We start from the raw sequence: 27,149 nt of genomic DNA on the forward strand, positions 1-27,149 counted from the left end.
AGGAGGAGGGGGTGGGTACAGCAGCCGCGGGTTGTTTATCTGGAGTACGGAGGGAGGGGGGGGCCTGGAAACTGCCCCGTGTCCCATTTCCTCCTCTTGTTTTCGCTCCGGATTCTCCATGTTGGACCCCAACTGAGGAGCCCGGAGCTGCTGCCGGGGGATTCGGGCTGGGGGGACCTGGGGGGGGTGGGGGGGAGCCGCTGCCCGGGCCGCCGGCCCTCCTTGCAGGCCGCCTCCCTTCTCTGCCTTGGGGAGGGGGACGGAGGGGGATGTGAACAGCCCAAGGAGCCGCCTCCGCCGCCGCCGCCGCCACCGCCGCCGCAGCAGCCCCAGAGCCGGCCCCCGCCCAGGCCCCCCGTCCCCGCCCGCCCGCCCACCCATCCACCCATCCCGGGCCCGCGGGGTTGTTAGATGGAACACGGCTCCATCATCACCCAGGCGCGGAGGGAAGACGCCCTGGTGCTCACCAAGCAAGGTAAGGCCGGCAACTTCGCAAAACTTTGCAGCCGCCGCCGCCGCCCCCTCCAGCCCTTGGCGCCCGAGCCGGGGTCGGGCTCCCTCAGGCCCGCGGCCGCCCCCGCAGCGTCCCCGCGCGGCGCTTCTCCCAGGAGAAGGGGCGGGGCGTCCCCGAGAGCTAGCGGGGGATGGAATGGCCCTGGCGACCCTCCCCCTCGGAGGGGCCCGGGGCGGCCGCCACCCCCGAGGGGGGGAGGGGCGGGTCTGCGCGGCAGCTGTCACCCAGGCCCCGGCCTTCCGCCCCCGCCCGAGGAGGGGTGGGGGAGGAAGGGGTGCCTCGGGTGGGCACCCACGCTGGGAGGCCCTGCGCCGGTCCCGCCCACTCAACCCCGGGCCCGGCCCGGCCCGCGCTCGAACTGGGGAGGGGGCGTTCTGGGATGGGGTGTGAGCCAAAATGAAGCAGAAATCTAGGTTCTCCTCGCACGCCTCTCTCCCGCCTCCACCGTCTCCCCATTTGGGGAACCCCGAGGTCCTCCCCGCAGCCCCGGCGGTGGCCGTGACCGTGCCCGGTTAGAACTTGGGACCCAAGTTCACAGCCCGGGAGCCGAAGATGGAGATGGGGGGGAGGGGGAAAGAAGAGGAGGAGGGGCGGTCTAGACCAACTGAGCATCTCCACCCGGGACCCTGGCTTCCCAGCCCCACCCATCTCCGCCCCCACCCGCGTCCCGCTCGCTCGGGTTTAGCCGGGTCCCCGTCCCGCCCGTTTGGTTGAGCCAAGGAGTCTCTGGCCGAGCCGCATCGGGCAAGCTGGAGAGGAGGCCCCTCCTTCCCTTCCCTTCCCTTCCCTCCCCGACCGGGCTCCCCCGGGAAACAGCGCTGCACAGAGCCGCGTTTGTTTAGCTCGGGAGCTCGTGTCCCCGGTTACATAATTCTCCTGATGGCATCAGACCCCGGCGTGGTTCTGAATCGCGCAGTGACAAAGTGGGAGTTTTCCCGGGTCAAGCGCCTGGATTCTCCCTGGACCGTGGTCCTGTCAAAGGGAGCAAGGAAGGAGACAGGGTCTCCTACGGCTTGGGTCTTGCTCCGAAGGATGTCGATGGAGCCGCGGGTGTGTGGGGGCTGGGGGCAAAACCGGCCAAGTAAGGTAGAAAGATCATAAATTTTTAGAGCTAGCAGGAAGACAAGGAGGTCAGGCAGTTTAGGTCTTTCAGTTTCCAAACATCCCTTCCTTTGGGAAAGGAACAAGAGGAAAATGGGTGGAAACTGTCTTGTGGAGGAAAGAGGTGTAAAGATTAGGAAGAAATTCCACTGGGAGGAGGAAGGGGAGTTCTTTTCCGTGGGTCAGCCTTTAAATTCGAAGCCACTGGGTCTGTCTGAGCCAAGAAGGGGGAGCTGCTCAATGTTAGGTGAGGAAGGAGTAGATATTGTTGAGGGAAGGGCCTTTGAAATAAAGATTGAGTTTAGACATCCTTGCTCTGATGAGGGGGAGAATGTCCCATCCATTCCTATAGAGATCTAAAATAAACCTTAGAGAGGATATTTTGATTCAGGGAGTGTGGAGATTCTGGCTTCTTGTACCATGTCTGAGCTGTGGGTAATTAATGTCTCTTCACATCACTCCTATTAATAACTCCCACTGTCTGAAATTTACCCATTCTCCCAGTGTTAACTGCCCCAGAGTGCTTTACTCAGGGCAAATAGAACTGGTTTGATGGGTTTTAGCTATTCCTGGGTTCCATTCTTTGAATGAACTGGGGCTTAGTTTGTGCACCCTTCATGTATCTCTCTCTTCTCTGTCTAAGCTGACCACTTCCTTAAGTAAATATGTCTTCCCAGTGGGCAAAAGCCTTCTAGAGAACCACTTGCAGTGGTTACACTGGGGTGTCCAATTTGTGTTTAAAAACTGTTTGTTGCATTTGCAAACAAAATCTGACCCCTCAATATGAGAATTTAAAGTCTTTGACTACTTGAATTTGTTGTACTTTATTTCTTGAACTGTGTTGTCTGATTGTGATCCTGCCTTCACTTAAGGTGAAGCTGGAGAGGAGTCAAGACCTCTAGCAACTTGTGATGGCTTGCTGAGGTCCAGAGAGGTGGGAATCCTTCCTGATCATCCTTAGGGGAGAGGCCCCCAGAAGCCTGGCCTCTCTCATTTGACATGATTAAAAGGTAGAGAAGGTATCACTTGGGTGTATATGATGCTCCCACCCCTACCTTCCCCCTCCCAACCCCCCCACAAGGAAAATGAGTAGTAGATAATCTCTCACACTGGGAACACATTTTGCCTCCTTAAGGTTTATTTATGGTTACCTCAATACACTCCTACCCTGCAACTGGTTGTTACTGGAGTTTTGGGTGTTTTGGTTTTGGGGGGAGGGCAATAGCCAGCGTTCAAAAGTAGACTTGATGAAGTTCTGCTAATTACAGAATCAGGATATGAGCTAAAAAAAAACAACAACTGTACAAGCCATTTAGTCCCACCACCACATTTTGCAAAGGAGGAAACTGAGGCCCACGGTCACACAGGTAGTACAGGTCATATTTTTGTTATGGTGAATACTGAAGAAGACTGAAAATCAGGGAATCCAGCTCCTGAATGGCAGTTAGTTGTTCACATGGCTTAGTTTTTCTTGGGTAGCACTCTGAACATGCCTCGAGATAGATAGGAGCTTTCAAACCAGCAGGTTAGTCACACATTCTCCCCATCTTTCTGTACCATTACATTCCAGTGTGCCCTCTTAGTTCTTTTAACTCTGGTACATCTGACCCTAATGTAACAAATTTCAAGTCAACTTTAGGACAGTGCCACTAGTAAGTCTTTAATAAATGCTTGTTGATGTTTCAGATCCCTTGTCTTTAACCAACAGAGATTGGGATAAATCACATTTGGAGAAGGAAAAAGGAAGCCTGGGGCAGTTTACTCTTAACAAATTGTTCTTAGCCAAGGTCTGTTCAAAGTAGAAATCCAAAGGCATCTGTATTTTAAAATACAGAAAAAATTTTTAAATGTGTATAAAAATTATTTTTAAAAATTTAAAATACAGAAGCCTAAAGCTATCTGTATTTTATGTATTTATTTCTTTTGTTTAGGATTTTATTCCCTGAGCATTGAGGCTCTTGCCTGAAGTTTGTTGATGATTCAAAAGTAATTTTAGAAAAAAACAGCAAAATTCCTTAAAGTAGTAGAGGAAAATGTGTGTTCATCATCTCAAGACATGAGAGGAATGCCTTTTCAGGGCTGTGCATACTAAGGCCTTTTGGACACTGGACTGTCTTCCACTGAAAATGTTTAAATGCCGAAATGTAATTTTAGTAAAAAGAGACTGTCCTGAGATTAGCTTATTATGGGGGGAGTGATTGCCTAGATGTGTGTTTGGAGAGCCAAGGAGATAAGTTGTCCCTAAAGCAGACACACCCAATATAACCCCAGTGAACACACAGTGCTGGTGCCTCCAATGGGACCTCCTTGTTTGTCGTCTGTGGTCATTCGCCTCAGGGAGAGAATAAACCTATGTTTCCTGTTGTCACATCAGGAAATTGTCATTGATAGTGAGGATGGATTCTTCTGAATCTGGAAACCTAAAATATGAGCAGCTTAAAATAAATGCCACCTTTTTCTAGTTTGTTTTCCTCTACTGTGAAAGGAAGAAAATCCACCTTCTCTCAGGAGAAAACAAAACTAAACCAAAAGACATTTCCATTGTATGTGCTATTTAAAAGACAACAACAGTAACCCAAAAAAAAACCCTTAGAACCAAGAAAAGGATCTGGATTTGGATCTGAGCATTTGACATGTTTGGTTTTCATACTGGGAAGTGTTCTTTACCACAGTCAGCAGTTTCTAGAATTCAGGGCCCGGCTTCTCATGGGGCAGCTCCCTTCCCTTTTTTCATCCTGGCCTCACCTTTTCCTTGTGGCCTCATCCAGACAGGTTCCCTTCTTCTGTCTCCCTTGGAGCCTTCCCATGCAGCCAGATCCCAAGGGGGCTGGTGCTTGGCTTTGCTCATTGTTTGAGAACCTACCTTCAGGAGTCGCTATTAACTCAGCACTTTGGGGGACTGAACTTGGATGGGAGTGCTGCTGCCTTCCATGTTCAGTTCGTTATTAAATTGATTATTGGTTTGGAGTGTCCAAAGAAAGCCACTCCCAAGGTCTCTGGGTACTGTCCTCGGCAGCATTTCCTGTCCTCTCAGTCCCCAGCTCTCTCCAGGAAATCTGTGGGAACAGAAAGTCCACATACTGTAGGTAAAATGCTTTACTGTCAAACTCCATAGAACTTAATGATTTCTTCTTTTTGTCAGAATTAGTATTTTGTTTGAAATCCCAGTCTGCAGGACCGAAAGGTAAAGCAGAGTTACTGCCCCAACCTCTCAGTAATAAATTAACGAGAGGAAAGCAGGAGTCTAAAACCTTATTAGGGAAGGAGGACGAAAAACACAACCTCCCCCCCCCCCCAATTTTTTCCCCTGAAACCCCTCTTATAGACAATTTTTTTTCTTTCTTCTGACTCCAGTATTTAGATGACTAGACTGTTTTGAAATGAAAAAGGCTGAGGGGGAGTTAAAGGGTCAGGACGAGAACTGTCAATACTTCGGCCATAATGCAAATAGTTCTAGATTATGTATGTCATCAAGTCCTTTTCTCAGAGAAGAAATCAAAAAGAGTCTGTGATAAAGGAGGATTCCTGACAGAGAGGGATGGGCCGTCCCCCCACCCACCCACACATCTGTAAGGCTCGGAAGCAGCCTTATTACACAGATATCTCCTTTGCAATAGTAAACCTTGCTGTTGGATTTTACCCATGGGGGCGGGGTGTGCCCAGCAGGATGCTGGTAGTGGGAGACATTACTTTATTATGGAGGCATATCTACAAATGTAATTTAATAAACATTTATTAACCACCTAGCAGTGAAGGTACAAAGAGGAAAAAAAACAACCTTCTTTCTGTCAAGGACCATATGGGACGGGGGAATACAGTGTATACAAAGATAAGTAAATACAAAGTAATTTGAGGAGAGCGGGAACACTCACAAATGGTGGGACTTCATGAAAATAGTACCTGAACTGAGTCTTAAAGAAACCAAAGGTTCATACGGGTAGGAGGTGAAGAAAGAGGGCAGGGCAAGCTTGGGGAAGACAGCCCAGAGATTTGAGTTGGAATACTGTTTTTCTGGCAATTGCTCAGAGTCTCAAAAGTGAATGTGATAAATACTTGTAGTAACAATTTACCGTACTTTAAAAAACAACTTCAACTTGCTTTAGGATTCTATGAATTTTTTCCCTGTAAGATTTGGACTCCTTTTAAACAATTTTAGTACTGGAAGTGAAAAGGAAACAGGGATTTAAATAAGAAATAGAGGTTCTTAAAATACAGTTTCCTGGTTATTACCACTTGCTATTTAAAAAAACAAAACAAAACAGTTAAATCGACAGTCTGAACTGAAGATTTAGATTAGCTAATATGGAAGGTTCATTTTAGCTCTAGACCCATAAGATCCTATGAACTCAGGTTTTTCATTGTTCATTCTGTGGGAGTGAAAGGGAAAGCTTATATATCTTGGCCAGCCAGTTCCACATCCCACATAAGAGGGAGCAGTAAATTTGTTCTGAGGTGATGGGATCCCCAATTTCTGAATTCAAGGTGGGCAGGGATACCATGGAATTCCTGCTTTTTCCCTCATAAAGGAAACATCAGAAATTGTGCTGGGCTCCAAATAGAGGAGTTTACCTGGTAAGTTCCTTTAGCCCCTAAAAATGCTTAGAGCATGGTGTCTCTTCTGTGCATTTGTCCTGCAGCATGCTTCAGCTCTTGACATAGGACCTGGTTTGGTATTTGGTCACCTTTGTTCCTCACTGCCCTAGTAATCCCAGAGTAATAAAGGTGATCACAGTACATGTGGATGCCAGGCTAACTTCAAGCCTAGGGACATTTACAGGAAATCACAAATCACAAAAAAGTGTTTTTTGGGGGGAGGAGGATCACTGAATTATAAGTGGAACAGAGGTGTGTGTGAGACACACACAGAGTCCTAGGGGGCAAGCCTAGGATATTGGAAAGGTGAGCATAAGGGTGGTAATAATAATGATGGCTCACATTTATGTAGAGCTGAAAGGTCCTGTCTTCATAATAGCTCTAGGCGGTGGGTGGTAGAAGGGTCATTATCCCCATTTTACAGATGAGGAAATGGAGATTAAGAGAGTGATTTCCCCCACTGCCACAAATACAGATCTTCTGTATTGCACTGCCTCCCTGAGCTACCTTATGAAGGAACATCCTGTGGCCTGGGATGGTAGAGTAGAAAGAGCATAGGGCTTGAACTTAGAAGGCCTACGGCACGGTAACTTTGTCACCTACTTCCTGTGTGACCTCAGTTAGGTCACGCCACATCTCTGACTTGGAGGGAGTATTACATTACATGGTCTCTAAAGGCCTTTTTAACTCGAAAATCTTACATTCACATGACTCAGGAATCTCAGCCAGTCTAAATGAAGTTATATTAGATGAATGGACCAGAGCAAAAAGAGGAAAGAATTTAACAATTCTAAGGACTATCCAAAGACATGCTTAAAAATTGGCTATTTTTCTTTAATTTGGTTGAGTCCTTTTTCCCCTTAGATAAGATAAAGAATGTTAGTGGGGAGAAGGAAGACTCATACTTTGTTTCCCTCTGTGGAATCAGAGCCTTCCCTGTGACGGAGAACACAGGCTCCTTGCTAGCCACCAGATCAGCCACCTAAGACAGCCTCCTCTTTAGAGGGGGGCAGAAATCCCTGTAGCTAAATCTTGCTACCAGGAGATAGATGCTGGTAGCTCCCATTGGCCTAACTTTTTTGGCCTTAACCACAGCCATGTCAAGGACCTTAAGTTTTAAACACAGGCTATTTGTTTATAATGAGAAAGAGTAATATTAATTCAGAAAAAAATTCATGATACTCTGTGTGTGTGTAAGTAAAAGGGTTCTATCCAACCCAGGCTGAGCCTGCCTGACTTACTTAGCTAAGATTTCAAAAGCTGAGCCCAGCCTATCATGACTCACAACTACCCTTGGATCTCAGCTCAGCTTGTCTACCTCCATCCTGGTCCAAACCAGCCCTTTCCCTATGCCAAGCTTTAATTGTTAAAAGCTGCCAGGGTGACTGGCCACCATTTACTCTTCCTTCATAAGAAACTACAGCCCAGCCCCAATTTTTTTTTTCCCTAGGCCTCTGGAACTTAGAAGAACACCACCAAGGGCTCTATTCTTTGATCTTGTTGGGTAGTTTGAGTTCAAAGAATGTCCTAGACATAACAATCCACTATGGTACATCCATAGTCTAAAACCCCCAGGCCCAAAAGTTCTTCCTAATAATTGCTAACTTACAACAAGCAAGGGAAAAAGGAAATACAGTAATCAGGATATATGAACTGGTAGAAGCAATTTTCCTATCATTTAAAAAATTGAACTCTTTTTTCCTCCACATACCCCCCCCAAGCTGTTTAGCACTAAAACAAACTTGGAGATAAGCAAGGAGTCACACTCCCATTTCCCTTTGATCTGACTAGATTTTTCAATTCCAGCTGAGACCTCAGAAGCAGAAATCATAGGTAAGAATTGAAATGGCCAGTGAGGAGGAGTGTTTTTATCTCAGGTTGTCAGGCATCCTTTCTGCATCTCCCCCATCTCCTCCTAGGTCTGCATCTTCTGAAGGTAGAGTGGCCTCCAGCCATACCACAAAGGGAGAGCTTTCTCTCCTTTGACCATCAACACATCTTTTCCACTGACTTCTGGGAGTTAGCATGTTGGTAGCTGTGCCAGGGGTTCAGTATCAGTAAGTGAAGTGTCTGACGAAGGTCTTGATGCCACTGCTGTTCAGTTGGATTTGGGAGTAAATGTCACCATATATACTTGCTTTTTTTTCTAAATACTTAAGAATGTCCAGATAGTCTTTCCATCCTTGTCTGTTCAAAGGGATGTTAAATTTGAATTTTATTAAATTCAGCAAGTAGTTTTCAATCTTCCGTGTGTAAGCACCAGAGATAATGAGACAAAGATTAAAAAAAAAGTCCTTGCCATAGAGCTTACATTCTACCAAGAATACTGAAGAAAGTGGAATTCTTTTCCAGAGGAGCATGGATATAGAGCAGAAAAGGACCTTAAGGGTCAGCTCGTTTAGTACTATTTTACAGATGAGGTAATTGAGGCTCAAAGACCCTCACACAGTCACACTGTAAGGTGACAGAAACGGGTTTGAACTTAGGTCATCTGACTCTAATTCTGGTACTCTTTCCACTGAATTATGCTACCTTCCACTTGAGTTTCTGAATTTTCTTCCCTGATGTGATTATCTGAATATCTTACAAAAGCCCCGGGCCGCCTAGATGAGGAACTGAGTCTAGAAAAAGCCCAGCAGGAAGCCTGTGCTCCCAGCCTTTATCTGGACCACAGCATCAGCATTTATTTTAAGCATTCTACAGCTGCTCTTCCCTCTGAGTTGTTTGGACAGCTACTTCTTGAGAGGCTGATGCTGAAATCTTGACAGAAAGTGTCTCATCATATTTCAGAAATTACTGGAATTTTTCCCCTCAGATGAACAGATCTCTACTCTCTTAGGAATCCCTTTGGGGGAGGAGAGTCTCTCTTCCCCCTTGATGGTACTCATGTCAAAAGCACAGAAAGGCCCTGTGCTCTAGGGTCCACTAGCATCAAAGGAAATGGGCATCTAATTGTATAATAAGGCTCCCTACCACCAATGCCCACTTCTTAAATTCTCAGCATTGCCTGTCCCATCAAAGGGAGAGAGGGGTGGATGTGTACATCTGTTTTCAGCTCCCTCAGAAGATGTCTACTGGCCCTGGGAGTGGCTCTTCTTTTCCCGCCCACCCCAGTTACCCCGGGGAAAATGGAACTAAAGAGAGCGCAGTACTTATAAATACCGGGGGAAGTTTTGTTTCTCATCTGCCCCCATCTCTGTTTAGTGCATAGGCCTTTTTACGAGCACCCGCCAGACTTTGAATACAGTTTTTCTGAGTTCATGGCTTTTGTTTTTGTCCTGTTTTTTGGCAGAGCTGCTGAAGAGTTGGCACTATATAGATATCATTTGGGGAATCCTGAAGCTGCCATCTCTAGAACCAGAATTGTAGTCCCATTTAATGATGCCTGGTGGGCAGGGAAGGAGGCCAGGGGCCAGAACAGGGACTCCAATCCCATTCCACATCTCTGCCTCCAATCCCACACCCATGCCCGTTTCAAGACTAGGTTAGTCAGCAGACTGCATTCTGGACCCAGGACTCCCTTGACTTGTCCATGGCACAGACTAGGAAAGTAAAGAGAGATTGAGCACAGCATCAGCTTCCCAGAGGAAAAGGATGATGGTGGGGACAAGATTTTCCTCATGGTTACCATTACACATGAAAGACCTTGGCTGAGAGAGAACTTCCATAGCCTGTGAAGGGCAGAAGTTCTCCAAGTCTTATTTAAACGTGTTGAAACTTTGAGGAGACCTAGAAAAGGTAGTTATTTGCTTAATTAACTCTACTTCCTTCTCCCATGGCTGAAGGAAACTCTGCACCTGTAGTCCCCAATTTCTTTTTGTTCTGGCATCCTCAGGTGGCTTAGAAAGACTTAAATCACAGCTGGAGAGCTAGAAGGAACCTCAGAGATCATCTAGTCCAACCCCTTCATTTTACAGATGAGGAATTGAGGTGCATGGAGGTGAAGGGGTCACACAGGTCACACATCAGATACAGGATTTGAATCAGGGTCCTGTGACTCCAGAGCTAGTGCCCTTTTCACTGAACCCTGCTGCTTCCCACTTGACAATATTTCCTGGGTATGGCGCTGTCCAGTCCTCAGCTACCTCTCTGAGCTGGCTACTTGTCCATGCTTCCTAGTGTCTCATCTAGTATTCAGAGGTACCTATCCTGCCACTTAGCATTTCAGGGCCTACGCCTAGAGATTGCTAGAGTTGATTCCTCAAAGATAGCCAGGGAAGTAATCTGCATTTTGGAGGAAAGGAGGGCACAGGACACAGATCCTGAGAAAGTTGTGCTTTGGCCCCAAGATGCAAGGCATTGAGCCAATGGCAGGATGGAAATGCTCCAAATTTTCTTCCTCTACCAGTAGCCTAGGGGAGTCCCCTTGAAGAGGCCATTTCGTGACCAAGTCCCAGCCTCTATTTAGCCATCAGGAGGAACCTGTTGGGGGGAGGATGGAGAGAAAAGATGTTTGAGGGAATGAACCAAGAAAAAGCATACCTCTTTGACTTCCATGCTTATTAGATTCTCAGAGATAGTAAAGAACTTTCAGAATCCTCCTTTGGTTTGGTCCTGAACCAGTGTTTGGCCACACCATTGCTGGGATGTGAGGCTGGGGACTGTAAGTGACAATATTGCCAACATTCAGAAGAGGATTAACTATTTCAGACCATTCCTGGCAGGTAGCATTTCTGCCCTTAAAAAAAAAAAAGAAAAAGAAAAAGGTGAGAAAGTGTGTGTGTGTAATGGGAACCAAATGACCCAGTTAGATAGTTTCATCTGGTGCTTTTCTCTTATTCAAAGATACTGACCATCCACCTAAATACAGTATGCCCAGTGGATACCCATTTATCAGATTTCTTTAAGTGGGGATTACATGTGGGTTGGACTAGGTATCTGTAACCTTTCCTTCAGCAGAACTGCCACCCCAACATAGGCTTGAATCATAGTATTTTAGAGCTAGAAGGAATTTTAAGAATTGAGTCCACCTGTTTTCTTTCTCATTAGCGTGAGATTCCTGTGAGTATGCTAATTGAAGGGTAGAGTTCTCAGAGAGGATCGGGGAATTGTTTTGATTTTGAGAGGGTCAAGGGATTATCAGAAATAGGCTTTTATTTGGTCCTAGCACCAGTGAGGCATCTGCCTCTTTTACACTCTGTGAACTGCTCTTCAGGACCTCTATCCAGCCCTGTGGGAGGCCTCATGCCTTCCTACTGTGAAGCCTGTGCTTATGGCCAACCGGTGCTGCTCCCTCCTCCCAGGCTGGGTCTGCTACACTCCCCATCCTGAAAACAGATTGTCAGAATCAGAGAAAGCAGGTGTTTGGCGACAGCTTGACTTGCCAATGTGGGGATTCTCCCAATGCCAGAACACTCCTGATCCAAAGAGGTGCCTGGAGGGATCATGGGCTTCCTTTAGGAGGGAAGATTGAGAATGTTGATGGAATAGGAGCTGGAAAAAGAGAAATGGGGAGTTGTCTTCCTGGAGAAGCCTTCCCAGCCTCAGTCTTCTTTAGCCTTTGGAAACTATTAGCTTATAGTAAAATTACAGATCTGGCCTGTGCTGTAAAGTAGTCAGAAGTGTCCAAGATCCTTGGCCTAGAGCAGTCGTCTTCCGTGACTGAAGAGAATATCTCCCCCTTAATCCCAGTGTACCACGACCTCCCCCCCACCCCCCATTTATGCTGCTTGAAGACAGCTTCTTGCACCTGGCTTTGAGGAGCACAAAGCCTGAGGCTGAACTGAAAGGAATGATTTGAAAGGCTAATTGAGTGAAGTTTCAGATCCCACTCTGCTGTGTAGTTTCCCTCTTCCCCTTTAAACCAGCTAAACAAAGCCAGAATTGAGGGCCTCCCACCCCTCCCAACCCCCACTGACTGCTCTTTATTGTCCTTGCACTCCTCCCCCTATGGTCTCTGCTCTGGAGAACAAACCAGGGCAGTCGATGAGACTGTGGGTTGGAGCAGAGTTCCCCAACCCTCGAACGTTACTTTGCCTGCTCAGGTAGAGGAGAGCTTAGGCCAGAGCTGGAAGGTTTATCAGCTCACTTACCATCCCGTGGCATTTTCTTGCTAGCCTCTCTTGTCCTCGGGTGTATAGCAATCTATGGGAAGAGTGAAATAATTGAGCATCATTTCCCCAAATTAATAATACCTTGAATTTGTGTAGCACTTTGCCCAAGTTATTTTTAGAGGCAACAATATCTCGTTTGGCCCTCATAATAACCTGGAAGGTAGTTAAGATCATCATTATTATCACCATTTATAGCTGAAACTGAAGCATAAAGCATCTAGGATTTGCCCACTAAACCCACACCTAATTTAGTGTTCTTTCCATTACATTAAGCCTGGGTGCCTTCATGTTTTGCCTCTCCAAACTAAAAATGCAAGTCCCTTTTATCAGTCCTCAACAGGACATGATGTGAATTGTTAGAATTACATGGCAAAGTGAGGGCCAGGCAGAAAGGAACAGGTCCTCCAAAAATGGAACTTCAGGGAGAATTGAGGGAAGCAAAAAATAAGGCATTCAAACAAATGAAGCTAAGACCAGGGATGGAACCCATCCTCCACCCTTCCCACTGCCCAGTAGTGAAATTGACTATGCTGACTGGTTTAGAAGAGCTACCCTTTGTTTCATTTCCCTCAGGACTGTGGCCCTATTTAAATCAAGGATCAGACCTGGTCTTGCCTTTGGGGTGGAAGTTCTTTGTGTCTTATAAAGTTCATCAACTGACAATCATTGTTATATTTCCCTGAGATCCTCAATCCCGTGATATTTCAGAGCTTGGAGGGAAAAAAGGACCTGACTAGCTGATCTGAACATAGACCCAATGCTGCTAATCTTGCTAGTCAGACAGAACTGTCTAACTAGAGGAGGAGCTTAAAGGGCCTTAGCCCTCACTATGGCTAATGCCCTTCTGTGACCCAGAGGCAGCTACCCTCCCCCCTTTCACTCCCTGGCTCTTAGGAGTCTGTCTTTAGAAAATGCTGAATGCTTTTTTGGTCTGTCCTGTCATGGAGAGAAACCTGGAATGTTTGACTTTTCAAAAAATACGTTAGCCAGAGAGCTAAGTCTCCAGTTGTGGATTGTGGTTCTGGTCTTAATCTTTGAGCTATGGCTCCCTCTTCTGTGCTGTGTCATTGCCATCAGAGCAGAACAGATATAAAAAATGACTGCCTTAGAACTAGATTTCTAGTTACATAATACACAAATACATACACACACACTAAAATAAAAACAACAGAAAAAGCCAATGAACTTTACTCTTAAGTACTGGCTGCTGTGTTCTGTGTCTGAACAGTTAGCTTTTTGTAGAAATTCAATAGAGCTGGAGCAAGAGCACCAAGTATCGCTTCAGCCATCTTATACTTAGACCTTGCAAATTCCTAAAACCAAGATTTTATGGGATCCTTCCAATTCTGAGATTCTGTGATTCTGGAATGGAGCTGGGCAGATGGGAATGAGCCTCCCAGGTTGATGCATGAGAAAACCAAACTGTAGGTAGGATTGTTACTGGTGAGATCTTTCCAGTTTCCCTGATTTTAGATATTGGAGTAATATAAGAGAACTCTTATATTATAATATCAGAGAACTCTGGCCCCAGCCCACCTTAGGTGGTAGATGGACAGCAGGGAGTGGAGGAGGAAAGAGAACTCTGAACTTTGCTGGTTGGAAAGGTTGTGGGTACTTAAACCCTCTGTTTGTGGTCTCTCAATCACCCCAGGCTGCACCTGCCGGAAATCCTCTGTCTTTCATGTTGTTGCTCATGTTGAATGGGAGTTAAGTTACTGAGCTGGGTTGTCTGATATCTGGTGCTGACGGGTAGCTGTCCTACTATTCCTGCTTCTTGGTCCAAAGGAGTAATTCGTAGTTTTGTCTTTTCTCAGAAAGGGCTGTCATAGAGGCTGCCCAGTAAGAAGTGGAAACAGTTGCTCTAAGAATCCAGTTCTGGTAAGGCAGAGGATGAAGACTGTGGGTGAACATTTGGGACCAGAATCCTAGAGCTATCTGTGATCTTTCCAAATGCTTTACCTTCTATGCTTCGTCCTTTCTCTACTGCCCCACAAACAACAACAACAACAAAAAAAAACCCAAATGTCTGCCCTGCAAAGAGAGACATTTATTTTAGCCTTTGATTTTCTTTCTTCCATGTAACTTTCACTTCGGTCAAGTTGGCTTGGTGGCAATAGGCAGAGTGGAAAACACTGGCCTTTTAATAGCTCTGTGACCTGGAACAAACCATTGCATCCTTCTTAAATGGAGATAATATTTATACTGCCTACCCTGTAGGATATCATAAAGAAAGTGACTTTGACTTCATAGACACTAAATAAATCTTAGCTACTACTACCATATTGTGCTTGTTTGAGCTGGTCCAGTGGACCTGGCTTCCAATCCTGGCTCTCTGTGGCACTGGATAAGTTACTCTTTGGACCTTGTTTTCCTCCTGTGTAAAATGAAGGGTCTGGACCAGGTCTTAGGTCCTTTCTAACTCAGAATTGATGGTCAATGGCCTAACACAGCTAGGATAGACTACAGAACTCAGGACATTTCAGATGTGAATTTCCTTTCGAATAAATCATTTGTAGGTAGGGCTTGTTGGAGCTTTGGCCACATTGCTGTGCTGAGTGGGTCTCTTGCACCACCTGCTGACTAGGACTTAGCATTGCTTATTTCTTGAGACTTCATTAGCCGTGCTGATTGAGAGAGAGCAAAGTCAGAGACATTCAGAAATGGAAAATAACTTATAATCATTTTTTGTTTCAGTCCATCAGCAAGCATTTGTTAAGTGAAAGGTTCTGTAAAAAGGAAGGAGAGTACGAACACAAAAGTAAAAAGTTCCTGCCTTTAAGGATTAAGGAGCTTTTCTTCTAATAGGAGAGATAATATGAATGTACAGAATATACACAAAATAAATACCAGGCAGTTTCAGGAAAGAAGGAGGACACTAGTAGCTGAGGGGATCAAGACAGGTTTCATGGAGAACATGAGGTTTGGATGATTCTGGAAGGAAGAATTCCAAGAGGTGAAAGTGAGAAGAAGGGAGGGTATTTCAATCATACTAGTCAATCAGTACAAAGGCACAGAGAATCATGAATAAAAAAAAAAAATAAGCAGGCCAGTGACTAGACCAAAGAACATGTAAAAGAGAGGAAGAAGCCTGGAAAAGTAAGAAGGAGCAGGCTTCTCGTAATCACTGGGTACCAGTCAGTGAAATTTATATTTGATCCTAGAAGTAATAGGAAGCCACTGGAGTTTAGGAAACCTAGTCAGATCTGTACCTTAGTAAACTCAAGTGAGTGGCTATGTGGAGCCTGGATTGGAGTAGGGAGTCAGTATTACAATAGTCCAGGTGAGGTGAGAGGTAATGAAGCCATTAAGTGGCAAAAGTTAGAGATGCTAGAGATGTCACAGGGATAGAAGCAACATTTTCCATGAGTAGATATGTGGGATAAGTAAGAATGAATAATCAAAGATGACTCCAAGGTTGTAAACCTGACTGACTAGAAGGATGGTAGTACCTTCAATAGAAATAGGGAAATTCAGAAGAGGAATGAGTCTGGGAGAGAAAATAGGAGTTCTGTTTTAGACATGTTGAGTTTAGGATGCCTACTGGACATCCATTTCAAAGTATCTAATAGAGAGTTGGTGATGTGGGATTAGAGCTCAGGAGAAAGAGTAGGGCTGGATATATAAATCTTGGAATAATTTGCATTGGGGCAATAATTGAACTCATGGGAGCTGAGGTCACCAAAAAGTACAGCAAGAAAAGGTCTAGAACTGAATCTTGGGTACACCCATAGTTAGGGAATGGGATAGGTATGATGGTCCAGCAGAATTAACTGAGAAGGAGAAGCCTGTCAGGAGGAAAATCAGAAGTGAAATGTGTCAGGAAAATCCAAAAAGAACAATAAATCCAAGAGGTAAAAGCAGTTAATAAGGTCAGATGCTGCAGAAATGTCTCAAAGGATGAGGTTTAAGAACAGGCCATTAAGTTCAGCAATTTAAAGACTAATGGGGAGAGCAATTTCTTTTGAATGATGAGGTCAGAGACCAAATTTCTGAGGATATAGAAGAAAGTGAGAGGCCACTCATGGTGTGGAACACCTATAATCCCTGCTACTGGGAAGGCTGAGGCTGGGGGATCTCAGGAGTTCTGAGTTGTGGTGAGGTAAGCCAATCTAGGTGTCCATACCAGGACAGAAATGGAATAGGTCAAAGCTCCCATGCTGAGATTGGGCTTGTGAATAGCCACTGCACTTCTGGGATGAGTGAGATAGAAAGGCCCAGTCTTTTAGAGGGAATGGAGGAAGTGAAAACATCACAAGTAATAGATTTTATTTTTTAAGGAATTTGACTGAAAAGGGGAAAAGAGAGTGAGGATATCTAATAGTCATTAGGATAGTAAGATCTTGTGAGGGTTTTTTTTTTTTGGTTTTGGTTTTTTGGGGTTTTGTTTTGTTTTTAGGCAATTGGGGTTAAGTGACTTGCCCAGGGTCACACAGCTAGTAAGTGTCAAATGTTTGCTCTGAGGCTGGATTTGAACTCGGGTCCTCCTGACTTCAGGGCAGGTTCTCTATCCACTTTGCCACCTAGCTGCCCCTGAGGATTTTTCAAGGATAGAGAAGACGGGTGTATTGGTAAACAGCAGGCAAGGAGCTAATAGAGAGACCCTGGAAGTCAGGTGGAGTATACACAATTTAGTGGAGAAGACTGGAGGGGAAGGGATCAAGGCTGAAGGTAGAGGGGTTGACCTTGAAGGGCCACCTCTTCATCAGAGACTGGAGTAAAGAAGCAATAGCAGGAGATGATATCAGGAGACTTTGAAAATAAAGAGGGAGAAGAGGGAGCTCCCAGTAAATGGCCTTGATTTACTCAGTTAAGTGGTGGAAAGTGTGGGAGGAGCAGTGGAGTGGATGACTTGAGAACAGAAGAAGAGGGTGAATTAGCTACGGTGGTGAAGAATGACAGAGCTGAGATTAGATAGAAGTGGAGGAAATCATGCTTCGTTTCATGACTTTCCTCCAGCTGAACTCAGTAGCCCTGTGAATTAGAGCGGCCCAGAGTTGGGTTTGGTAAGGCCTGAGCAGTGATAGGACAAGGAGCAAAGGCACCTACCTGAACTGGTTAACTTTAGAGTTGAGATTGGGAAAGAAGGAGCTGGTAGCCAGAACAGGGGTGATGCCATGGGAGGAAAGTACTAAGGGGGTGGAGAGATTGGAAGAGATAGTGAAGATAAAAAAATAGATTTAAGAGTAGTAAGGCTTAGGAAGAGGTGAATGATAAGAGATTATGATTGAATAAGGAAGTTTAGGGTTCTCAATCATGGAAGTGAAAACTTAGAGATGATGACAAGACCAAGGGTATGACAATCCCTGTGTATAGCTGAGGTAAAGTGGAGGATAGGTCAGGGGAATTGAGTAGATTGAGGAACTTGGAAGTTAGGCTGAATGAAGGAACACCATGTATGTTGAAGTCCTTAGTACCAGGGCAGGAGCTGGTATGGAGAGAGAGAATGTGACCCAGAATACATTGAGAAAATAGGGAGAAATGTCTGAAGGTCAATAGATAACTACAACCAGGATGTGGATTGGACCACAAACTTGTGAACCTCAAAAAAAGGTTGCTGCAACAGGGAGAAGAAATATTCTGACTCTTCTTTCTGGGATCAGTGAGTTGGGGAAAGGCAGAAGGTGGTAGTGTGAGAGATGTGGCCAATACTGGGAAAGGATGGCCAATTATGCAGTGTAGGAGTGAGGGATGTAAAGAGCCAAACAGGTGAGTGGATGGTAGGAAATGGAAGAAGCATGACAGAAAGAAGTCTAAATTGAAGGCAAGTTTGTTTATTCTAAAGCAGGAATTGCAGAGGTAGATACGGGGTGGGACATTTTGGATACAGGACTCAGGGGGATAGGAACAAGAGATGGGTTTTCCATGCTTTCAGTCTTCCCCCGAACCCTTGAGCTAGCTAGTAGAAATGTTGTTATCTCCGTTTTACAAGTCAAGAATTCAAGACCTAGAAAAGTAGAGTGATTTGCCTAAGGTCATCAAGATAGTGGTATATCTACAGTTTGAATCTAGATCTGCTGACCCTAAGTCAGTGTTCTTTCTGCTGCACCAGACTGTCCATCAGGTGTGGCCAACTAACGAACTGTACTTTTCTAGACAGTGGATAGGTCTCCAGCACGTGAGGTGGACCCCCTGTGGTGGCTTTATGGCAGGAAATGGACAGGACTTATATAGGATGGACAGACATGGATAGGTTGAGATCTGCATTGAAGAGAGTGAGATCAGAGATGCATTAGAATATTGGGTTAATCTTACTGCTGTGCTTAACCTAATGTTAAATTAACCGTATTCCTCAGATTTACATTGGTTAGGTGGTAAAGGAACACAGTCTGCTGAGCAAAGGTGAGGAATGCAGCCAGGATTTGCTATAGATAGCCATTGCAAGTGGATAATGCATATGTGAGTAATTGAGTGTTAGTTATACATCTTCCGAGGATATTGGCAGTGGGAGAGGGGATTTGAGGGAAAATAAAGCTTAATCATCAGAGTTTGTGGTTTTTCCAGGGGCTTTTAGCCTGATGGTGAATGGGAACTCCACTTTGGGTAAATCAACTAATGGGCTGGGAAATCTGACCCTTCTCTATTGGGGAGGGATGGTTGTACCTGAAACACTTTGGTTTTGGGTCCCAATTACTGCCATTTCTTTGGTCTTCTTCAGTTTAACTTTGTGGATGGCTTCAGTGTATTAGGTGCCAGAAGCCACAGCTCTAGGGTAAAGTAGCAGAATGCCTGAGCTCCTGCCCTGGCTTCATTTTCTGGAATTAGGAGGAAATTCTCTGTACCTCATTCCCTTGCACAAGCACCTTGGAGCTTCTCTGCCCACCGAATGAAGTTGGCTGGGGGAATAAATAAGAACAAGAGACTCTGCCATTATGGGCATCCCATAGGAATGGGAGGAGTAGTATCCAGATACATGCCCTGCAGCTCACACCTTGTCACTATCTCTGTTCTAGGTCTGGTTTCCAAGTCCTCTCCCAAGAAGCCTCGTGGACGTAACATCTTCAAGGCACTTTTCTGTTGCTTCCGTGCCCAACATGTTGGCCAGTCAGGCTGCAACAATGAGCTCGCCTCATACAAGGAGGAAACCAACACCATTGCCAAGGTAATAGGGATGCCCTGAGAAGTGGGGGTGGGACTGTAGAGGAAAGCCTTGACCCACATATGTCCCTCATTGACTACCCCAGTAGAAATTAGGGGTCTCTCCCTTCTGGTAGTCACCTCTGTCAGGCCAACTGCAATGCTCAAAACACTTCTTCTAGCCCACACCCATATTCTCTTTCTCAAAAAATCAATCCCCAAGTCTGCTTCCTTTTAAGGAAGGCCTTCCATGATTAACCTTACCAACCTCAATTCTCTCCTTTACTGTATTGAATTCTCCTTAGCATTTAATGGACTTAGCTTATACTACATTAATCTGCATTTCTATATAGTAGACTTTGCAGCATTAACTCTTTTTTTTTTCCCATCAGCTGGATTATACAATCCAAAGAGAAGGAGAATATGTCCTCTATCTTTATGGATATCTTTACGGCCAGATCTAGCCAATTTAGAGCGGCAACTTTTATACCTCTTCGTAGCCTTTAGGTTTTTTAGACTTGGTTATGGTTGTCTTAAGAATTTGAGTTTATGCTTCAGATATTTGGGGACCATCTTGCTGGAAAAAAACAGCATTTAGAAATCAAATTAAAAAAAATCATATTCCCCTAAAAAGACTGTTGTTCAAGGTTTCCAGGGATATCCACATAAGTTTGGGTGGGCCATCAAGACCCTTAATGCACCAATCCCGGTCACAATAAAGTTTTAATAAAATAGGTATTAAAAAAACCAACTATTGTTCCAGTTATCATATAACTGGAAGGTATGTGATACATATGCTTACATGGAGGCCCTTGAGTTCGGGGGCAAAGCATGAAACCAGAATTCCAGTATTTTGAATGAGCTCAGACTCTGAGTCTGCCCCTTACACACATTATGTCCTGGGCCGGTCCCTTAATCTAGCTCTGTTCCTTAGTATCTTTTTTTAAAAATAGAGGGAGCTGAGAATTCACAGGCCAGTCCCAGGAAATGTAAGAATGGAAACACAATTTTATTTAGGCCCCAAAGCCCCCTTTCCTTCTTTTGTGCTGCCCATGTCTCCAAAGGTCTTTTTTGCATAACTGGTGTGGCTTTAACTGTAGGGAGCCATTTTACACTGCTCTGGAGAAGAAAATATAATAGTGCTTCTCATTTCCACCAGGTGATTGCAATATGCAGGGGGAGTGTTTTTTAGGTCTGGTGTCTGAAACAGAAGATGCAGAGAACACTGGAAGGGGAAAACAGGAGCTTCTTTCACTGATACGTTTCCCTTTCTCTTTCTAGTCGGATCTCCTCCAGTGTCTTCAGTACCAGTTTTACCAGGTATTTAAATTCTAGCAGTGCCATTCTGAGTCCGGCCTTGGGACAAACAAGTGCCCAGGCCAACTTCTTGCCTTCTGGAGAGCTTTATAGGAAAGCTAGAAAATCCCTAACGTCAGCTTTGGGGGATTGAAGCTCTTGTCTCTGTTGGACAGTGGGCACACTGTGGGGGTGAGGGAAAGAGTAAAGAATGCTTCCTTCTCAGACCCTCTAACTCTAAGAATATAGGGAGCAAAGTATTTTTACTGATGCCACAAACTTTTCCATCTTGAAATTGATGACCCTGCCCCGTATGTCAAACTGGCAATTCATCCTATGGACAATTCTTTTTCCCGGGGAGAAGTTGTCAGGTTTCTCCCCGATAGATCACGTCTCTGGGGAGGTTAGGAAACTAGGAAATCTGCTCTGCTTAGAGTTTTCATGCATGACGAGCTCAGGGAATAAAGACTTTTTTCTTCTTTATCCAGCACACTCCTTGACTGCTTTCTCTTATCAGGGTTCCTTTTCTAGGTGAATCCTAGAGTCTGTTTTCTAGCTCAGCCAAACTTTTCATATCCCTGGGCAGGCTGTGGCAGTGCTTCTGTCCTTTGCAGTTTTCCTGTGGGGAACCTAGTTTTCTCATTTGGAGAAGTCACAGCAGCTTGAGTTTTTATTTTCAGATTCCAGGAACATGCCTGCTCCCAGAGGTGACACAGCAAGACCAAGGAAGAATCTGTGTGGTCATTGACTTGGACGAGACCCTTGTGCATAGTTCCTTTAAGGTAATCTGACTGCTCAGGCCCCCTTGCTGTTCCAGCGTTCAGGCTGGGAGGTTCGTGTGGTTACTGAGACGAGGTGAGGATAGTGCAGGCAAAAGCTAGAAGAGACTAGAAGAGTGCCTTACACATGGTGGGTGATTAATAGATATTTGTTAGATAAGAAAGAGGGACAGACAGGCAGGAGGGAAATACCTTTTGGTATTTGGTATTTCGTACCTCAGCTTCACAAGCTCTGTGATTGCCGGATAAATGTCTGGATACCAGATTAGTTAGCTGTAACTCACCTTCCACTAAGCCAAACAGAACTTAATGCTGTTGTCACCCTAACTCAGGGTATAGGCAGCAGGTCTAAATAAGTTGAATAAAGTCCTCTTCTCTTTCCTTTCTCTTAGTTTGCCTGAGAATCTTTTTAATTTTACCTAAAATACTGGTGTTATGTGAACCCTGCAACATTGGGGGGGGGGATAGACGACACAGGTAGAAACGTCTGGCCGGGGATGAGCGTAGTGAATGTTGCATCTAATTAAGATATCCCCTGCTTAGTGATTCAGGGAAGAAAGAAAGAAAGAATCTTCCTTAGACTTCCAGGTGTTCAAACAACCTTCTGCTTTATGCCCAGGAAGAGAAAGCAGTGATGAAAACATGGGGGTGTGGGTGTGGTGTGGGCCTTATATTCCTAAACAAGTTTGTGAGATGCAGAGGTGTTTGATGTGGGGTTTGCAGCTCTCTAAGCCTGAGTGACCTTTTTAGCTTTTGTTCATCTTATCAATCAATAGTAGAGGAGAAGTCCTCCTTGCAATTTTTTATCAGTAAATCCAAGATGGAGCCAAGACTCAACTGAGAATGGGCTCCCCACTTTCTGGTATGTTGACCCCTTCTTTGACTTTTCTTCCTTCTAGCCAATCAACAATGCTGACTTTATAGTGCCTGTGGAGATTGAGGGGACAACTCACCAGGTAAACAAGACCCTACATGTTGATGGGTTTGTGGCCTGGGGCCAAAAGTCACTGTGGATCAGGTGTTAAGCAGCAGTATGATAGTGGGAGTAAACTAAAGATCAGCAGTTCATCAGGTTGGCTGCCTGCCCAGGGCAACAACCAGTCAGAAAGCCTTGGGAGGGTCAGGACAGATTTCGGGGTGGACACTGGTGTCCTTATGACCTGTTGAGAGTTCGAAGAAAACCATCCTCAGAGATGGTGATGAGGCTCTCCTGGTCACTGTCATGGCATGACAGGGCTTTTGTTAGCCATTTTACTATGATTGGCGCTGTGTAAGCACCTGTGCTTCCCCCTTTGGTCAGATGAGCACTCCTTGGTGGGGCCTAAAGAGACCTGAGTTTGGCCCTCAGGGCCCTCGAGCTAAGGACACAGAATACACTCGTGAAAAAGACTGGCCATGTACAAAAAACCATATAAAGGAGGACATACTACAAGGAATAGACAAGCTTAGAGTGATCTGATGTAAAGTTGAGCAGGGAGAGGTGATTACGGGATGGGTTCCTAGAGAAGAGCTTCCAGTGGGGTTTAAGGGTGGAAAGAGCAGGGTGTGATGCTTTGGCAAAGAAAGGAGGAGGCCGTCATGCTACTCTGACAAAATGGCATTTGTGGAATGAGCAAGCTACTTCTATAGGACGAGCATACTGGCTGCAGATTTCTGTTGCACAATAGCGAGAAAAGGCTGGTGAGGTGGTCCAGCCTTGGAAGGAAGGCTCTTGGGTCCAGTAGAATGCTGTGGAGTGACAGGATGAGACATTGTCTAGCTCCTCTGTTTATGTAAGATGAATTGCAGGAGGAGGAAAAGAAAAGCAGAGAGACCAGTTAAGACTTTGTAAGGTCTCACAGGTAATTATAATATACCGACAGCAAAAGTAAAAACATGTAAACTAAGATGTTCTCAGAAGCCACAGATAAATGTTTTAGGGGAGGGGGCAGCTCAGTGGTAGAGCACCAGCCAGGTGCTCAGGGGGACCTAAGTTCAAATCCAGCCTTAGACACTTGACACTTACTAGCTGTGTGACCCTGGGCAAGTCACTTAACCTTGATTGCCTCACCAAAAAGCAAAAAAAAAAAAAAAAAGAAGTTTTTGGGGTAGAGGATAAGTACATAATTGGAACAGCTGGAGAAAGAGATCCAGTAAGTGCTTGTAAAGGAAAGACTGGGAGCAAGGATGGTAAGCACAGGGGGCTTTTGCCCGTCAATTCAGCAGTGATTTTGGAGGAAGTGGAATTTGAGAGCAAGGCCACTTTTAGCCCACCACTGACTCCAACAGACTGGCCACCCAGAGCTGAAGAAAACAGGAAGATCCAGCAAAGGCTGTAGCCAGGTTCAAGTAATCCAGGATAGGCTGTGTCCAGCTGCTGGCCTATTCTTGATTACTTGTTTCTGGAGGCAGCTGACTGCACCCTACCAGAAGCAGACACTCCCAGGACACACCCCGAACCCTGCCCACCATGTTTCCATTTTCTACCTTGGGCCATGGAAATGGTCTTGGCCCCAAGCTGACAGACGGAACCTAGTGACAAAAGAAAAGTATAGGTGAGTGATGCTGACCAACCTGGCCATGGTCAGTAGGGCTGAAGTTTTCTGTTCATGGCAGCCCAGTTGCCAAGGACAAGTGAAGTCTGAGCACACATTGTTGTTCTTTGGAACAGGTTGGGGAAAGAGTCAGATGACTGGTTTTAAGCTTTAACTAAAACTTCGAAACCTTTGCAACTTTCCCCCTTCTCACAGTTCCCTCTGGTTTTTCCAGGTATATGTGCTTAAGAGGCCTTATGTGGATGAGTTCCTGAGGCGAATGGGGGAGTTGTTTGAGTGTGTCCTCTTCACTGCCAGCCTGGCCAAGGTATCTTGGGATAGAGTGGAGGGCAACAGGCAGAGAAAAGATCGGTGCCTCTGCTAGATAACCTGGGGTACACAGGAAAGGAAGGACGGAACCAAACATAGATTTCCTCTTTCTACACAGTATGCTGACCCTGTGACTGATCTCTTGGACCAGTGTGGTGTGTTCCGGGCCCGCCTCTTCCGGGAGTCTTGTGTGTTCCACCAGGGCTGCTATGTCAAGGACCTCAGCCGATTAGGGAGAGACCTAAGGAAAACCCTAATATTGGACAATTCTCCTGCCTCATACATCTTCCACCCAGAGAATGCAGTGAGTACACTTGAGTCTCAGTTCATTCCAGCCCCTGGCTGATAGTTGAGATGGAGGAGGAAGGTTAATAGGCTTACATTCTGTTTATTGTGTAGAGTAAGTTGAGTTGGAAAAAGGCAGTTAGTGCCAAGAGCCATTCATGAAGGTTTGTCTTCTAGAGCTTGTGGAATACCCGGGAAGGTTATTTTAGTCCCTTTTTTAACTTTCAGAGGTAACCTTTCCTAACTTAAGGAAGGCTAACAGGACTTAACCCACATTGAAAAGAAGGATGGGAGAAGTCCTGAAATCCAGTGAACTCTCCACCTGAAATCCAAGGGTGCTGGCCAGCTCTGTCCTGCTCATTCTGCTTGTTGTTCTTCTACAGGTGCCTGTGCAATCCTGGTTTGATGACATGGCAGACACGGAGCTGCTGAATCTGATCCCCATCTTTGAGGAGCTAAGTGGAGCAGAAGATGTTTATACCAGCCTTGGGCAGCTGAGGGCACCGTAGCCTTCTCAAGCTGGGCGGTGTCTAGGACTGCAGAGGACTGTGACACACTGTGCCTTCGCTATCAGCCAGGAAGGGATGGCGGAAACAGGAAGCAGGGAGAAACAATTGTAAAGTGAGTTAGGGCAGGTTAGATGACAATATGGGCAAACAGCAGACCAGTGACAACTAGTACCCCCTGCTCCGTGACCTGGGCGCTAGAGGGACACACTTGTGAGCATGTATACGTGTGTATGTGTATGACACCGACACGTTCTCTCCTTGACATGATGATTCAGGTGGGGGAAGAGTCAAACAATCAAGGGTCGAATGCCCCTGAGCCAGAGCTCATCTCCTGGAGAGTCAGTCCAAGAGCCATTGACCTCTCATGGGAACAAAGACCGTTCAGTGCTCTATTGCCAAACCTCGAGTCTTTCCTCATATGTAGGGCCTGTGCCAAGGAGGTGAGGATATGCTGCTTTCAGCATAATATGTAGGCAAACTGGCACCAGATCCAAATGCACACTATTCAGAAACTTTGCTCGGGACCCGTGGTGACCTTGGAAAAAAGATTGTTTCTAAAACATCCTAGGAGCCTATACCTTAGCCTCACAAACGTGGCCATGAGATGAGGGTCAGGTCCAAGGGGCCATCACTGCCACCTGCCAAGAGCTCCTTCCTGGCCTTCTCCCGCTAGCCTTTCCCTCAACTTCGCACCCCAGTTACATTTCTGAAACCATGGACAAGAGATCTCCCCTACCCTCAAAGGAGGACAGAGAATTGATTTCACTTGATGGGACTCTGTTTTAAAGTTCTCTTTCTAAAAATGGATTGTGGGGCTTGGTTTGTTGCTGAAAGAAGCTTGGGCTCTGGGCTGAAAGCTAGGGGATGAGGGAGTCAGAGGCTCAAGAGGAATTTTCATAGCCAGAATTTCTGTTACTCTGAGTCATGGATCAGATTACAGATCTTGAGAGAGGTCTAGAGAACGATTCTTTTCAGGGATCCTTCTTCAAAGGAACAGGAAGGAGCCGTTTTAATGCCATTGGAGCTCTTCCAGTTCCTCGAGCAGAATCCTTTCCCATTTCATCTTCCAAGCAGTTGACTTTGGGGAGGGAGGAATGGTGAGGCCTTTGCATGGGCAGCCCCACAGCACCTATGTCCTGTAGACAGGAAATAAACAAGAACCAACGATTGGTTCTCTTCATTGTGGTATACTGGCTTCCTGCAAATGCCTTAGTAACACAGAAAAGAAAGGAGACCCAAGGCATGCTCAGGTGTGAGCTTTCTAAATAAGTATGCACTTCAGAGTCAGCGTGATGTTAGGGGCTCTTTTTTTAAAAAGCATTCATTCTTATTAAGCCACATGTACAAAATGGAATCGTTTTCCAAGTTTGGAGAGCTCTGATGTATTGGGAAACACTTTTGGGGATTTCATAAGGCGAACCCCAAGTAAGCAGCACTATCTTGTAATCACATTCTGCTATAGCCTTGGCTTCTGCTGGAATGGGTGTGGTATGGAATCTAAAGGAAGATCACGTAAGAGGTAATTAGGAGCCAATTTCCTTACCTTTCCCTGAAGAAACTCCACACTGCTTCAGGTACAGTACGCTTAAAACTTAGGATTCTTCCTCACCATTCTCTTTGACTTTCAGATGCTTTCTTGGGGTGAGGAGAGCTTCAGGAAATAGCCAGTTGGATGAAAATCAAGGGGAGAGCAGTTTTTTTGTGTTTTGGTGTGCATTCTGGTTATAGTCTCTCTTTAACCTAATTTTTGGTGCCAATTCTGGTTCCCTCCATTGCTGTTTTGTGGTTTCTATCTTTTCTCCTTGGTTTTTATACCAAGATGGTGCCATGGAGCACATATCCAGGGACCTAAAAGCTTTGTAGATCTAGAACAAAATTTCCCGAGTCCATTTTTTTCTCTCTAGCTACTTCTCGGATGTGGCAGCATTTCCTCAGACTGGTTCTCTTGAATATAAATGGAGGGTAAGTCTGGGTGCTGACAGAAACCTGCAAACCAACAACCAAAAAAAAAAACCCCAATCATCAATCCCACATTTAATGCCAAATTCAATGGCCAATTATCACAGGAGAGTGGGGGGGGGGGGGGGGGAAATAGATTTTGA

At 45.5% G+C, this 27,149-nt stretch overlaps 1 protein-coding gene across 1 annotated transcript; it reads left to right on the forward strand.

The window, feature by feature from the left end:
- Positions 1–372: 372 nt before the first annotated feature.
- On the forward strand, positions 373–27,085 carry CTDSP2 (CTD small phosphatase 2). Its single transcript, XM_027855124.1, has 8 exons — positions 373–475; positions 19,212–19,360; positions 20,617–20,655; positions 21,312–21,413; positions 22,310–22,366; positions 24,159–24,251; positions 24,372–24,557; positions 24,922–27,085. The coding sequence occupies exons 1-8, from the start codon at positions 412–414 to the stop codon at positions 25,045–25,047; spliced, it is 816 nt and encodes a 271-aa protein (XP_027710925.1). The 5' UTR covers positions 373–411; the 3' UTR covers positions 25,048–27,085.
- Positions 27,086–27,149: the final 64 nt, after the last annotated feature.

The sequence above is a fragment of the Vombatus ursinus genome, unplaced genomic scaffold, assembly GCF_900497805.2.
Source record: "Vombatus ursinus unplaced genomic scaffold, bare-nosed wombat genome assembly UNPS02010769.1, whole genome shotgun sequence".
In the NCBI taxonomy this organism is placed as follows: domain Eukaryota; kingdom Metazoa; phylum Chordata; class Mammalia; order Diprotodontia; family Vombatidae; genus Vombatus; species Vombatus ursinus.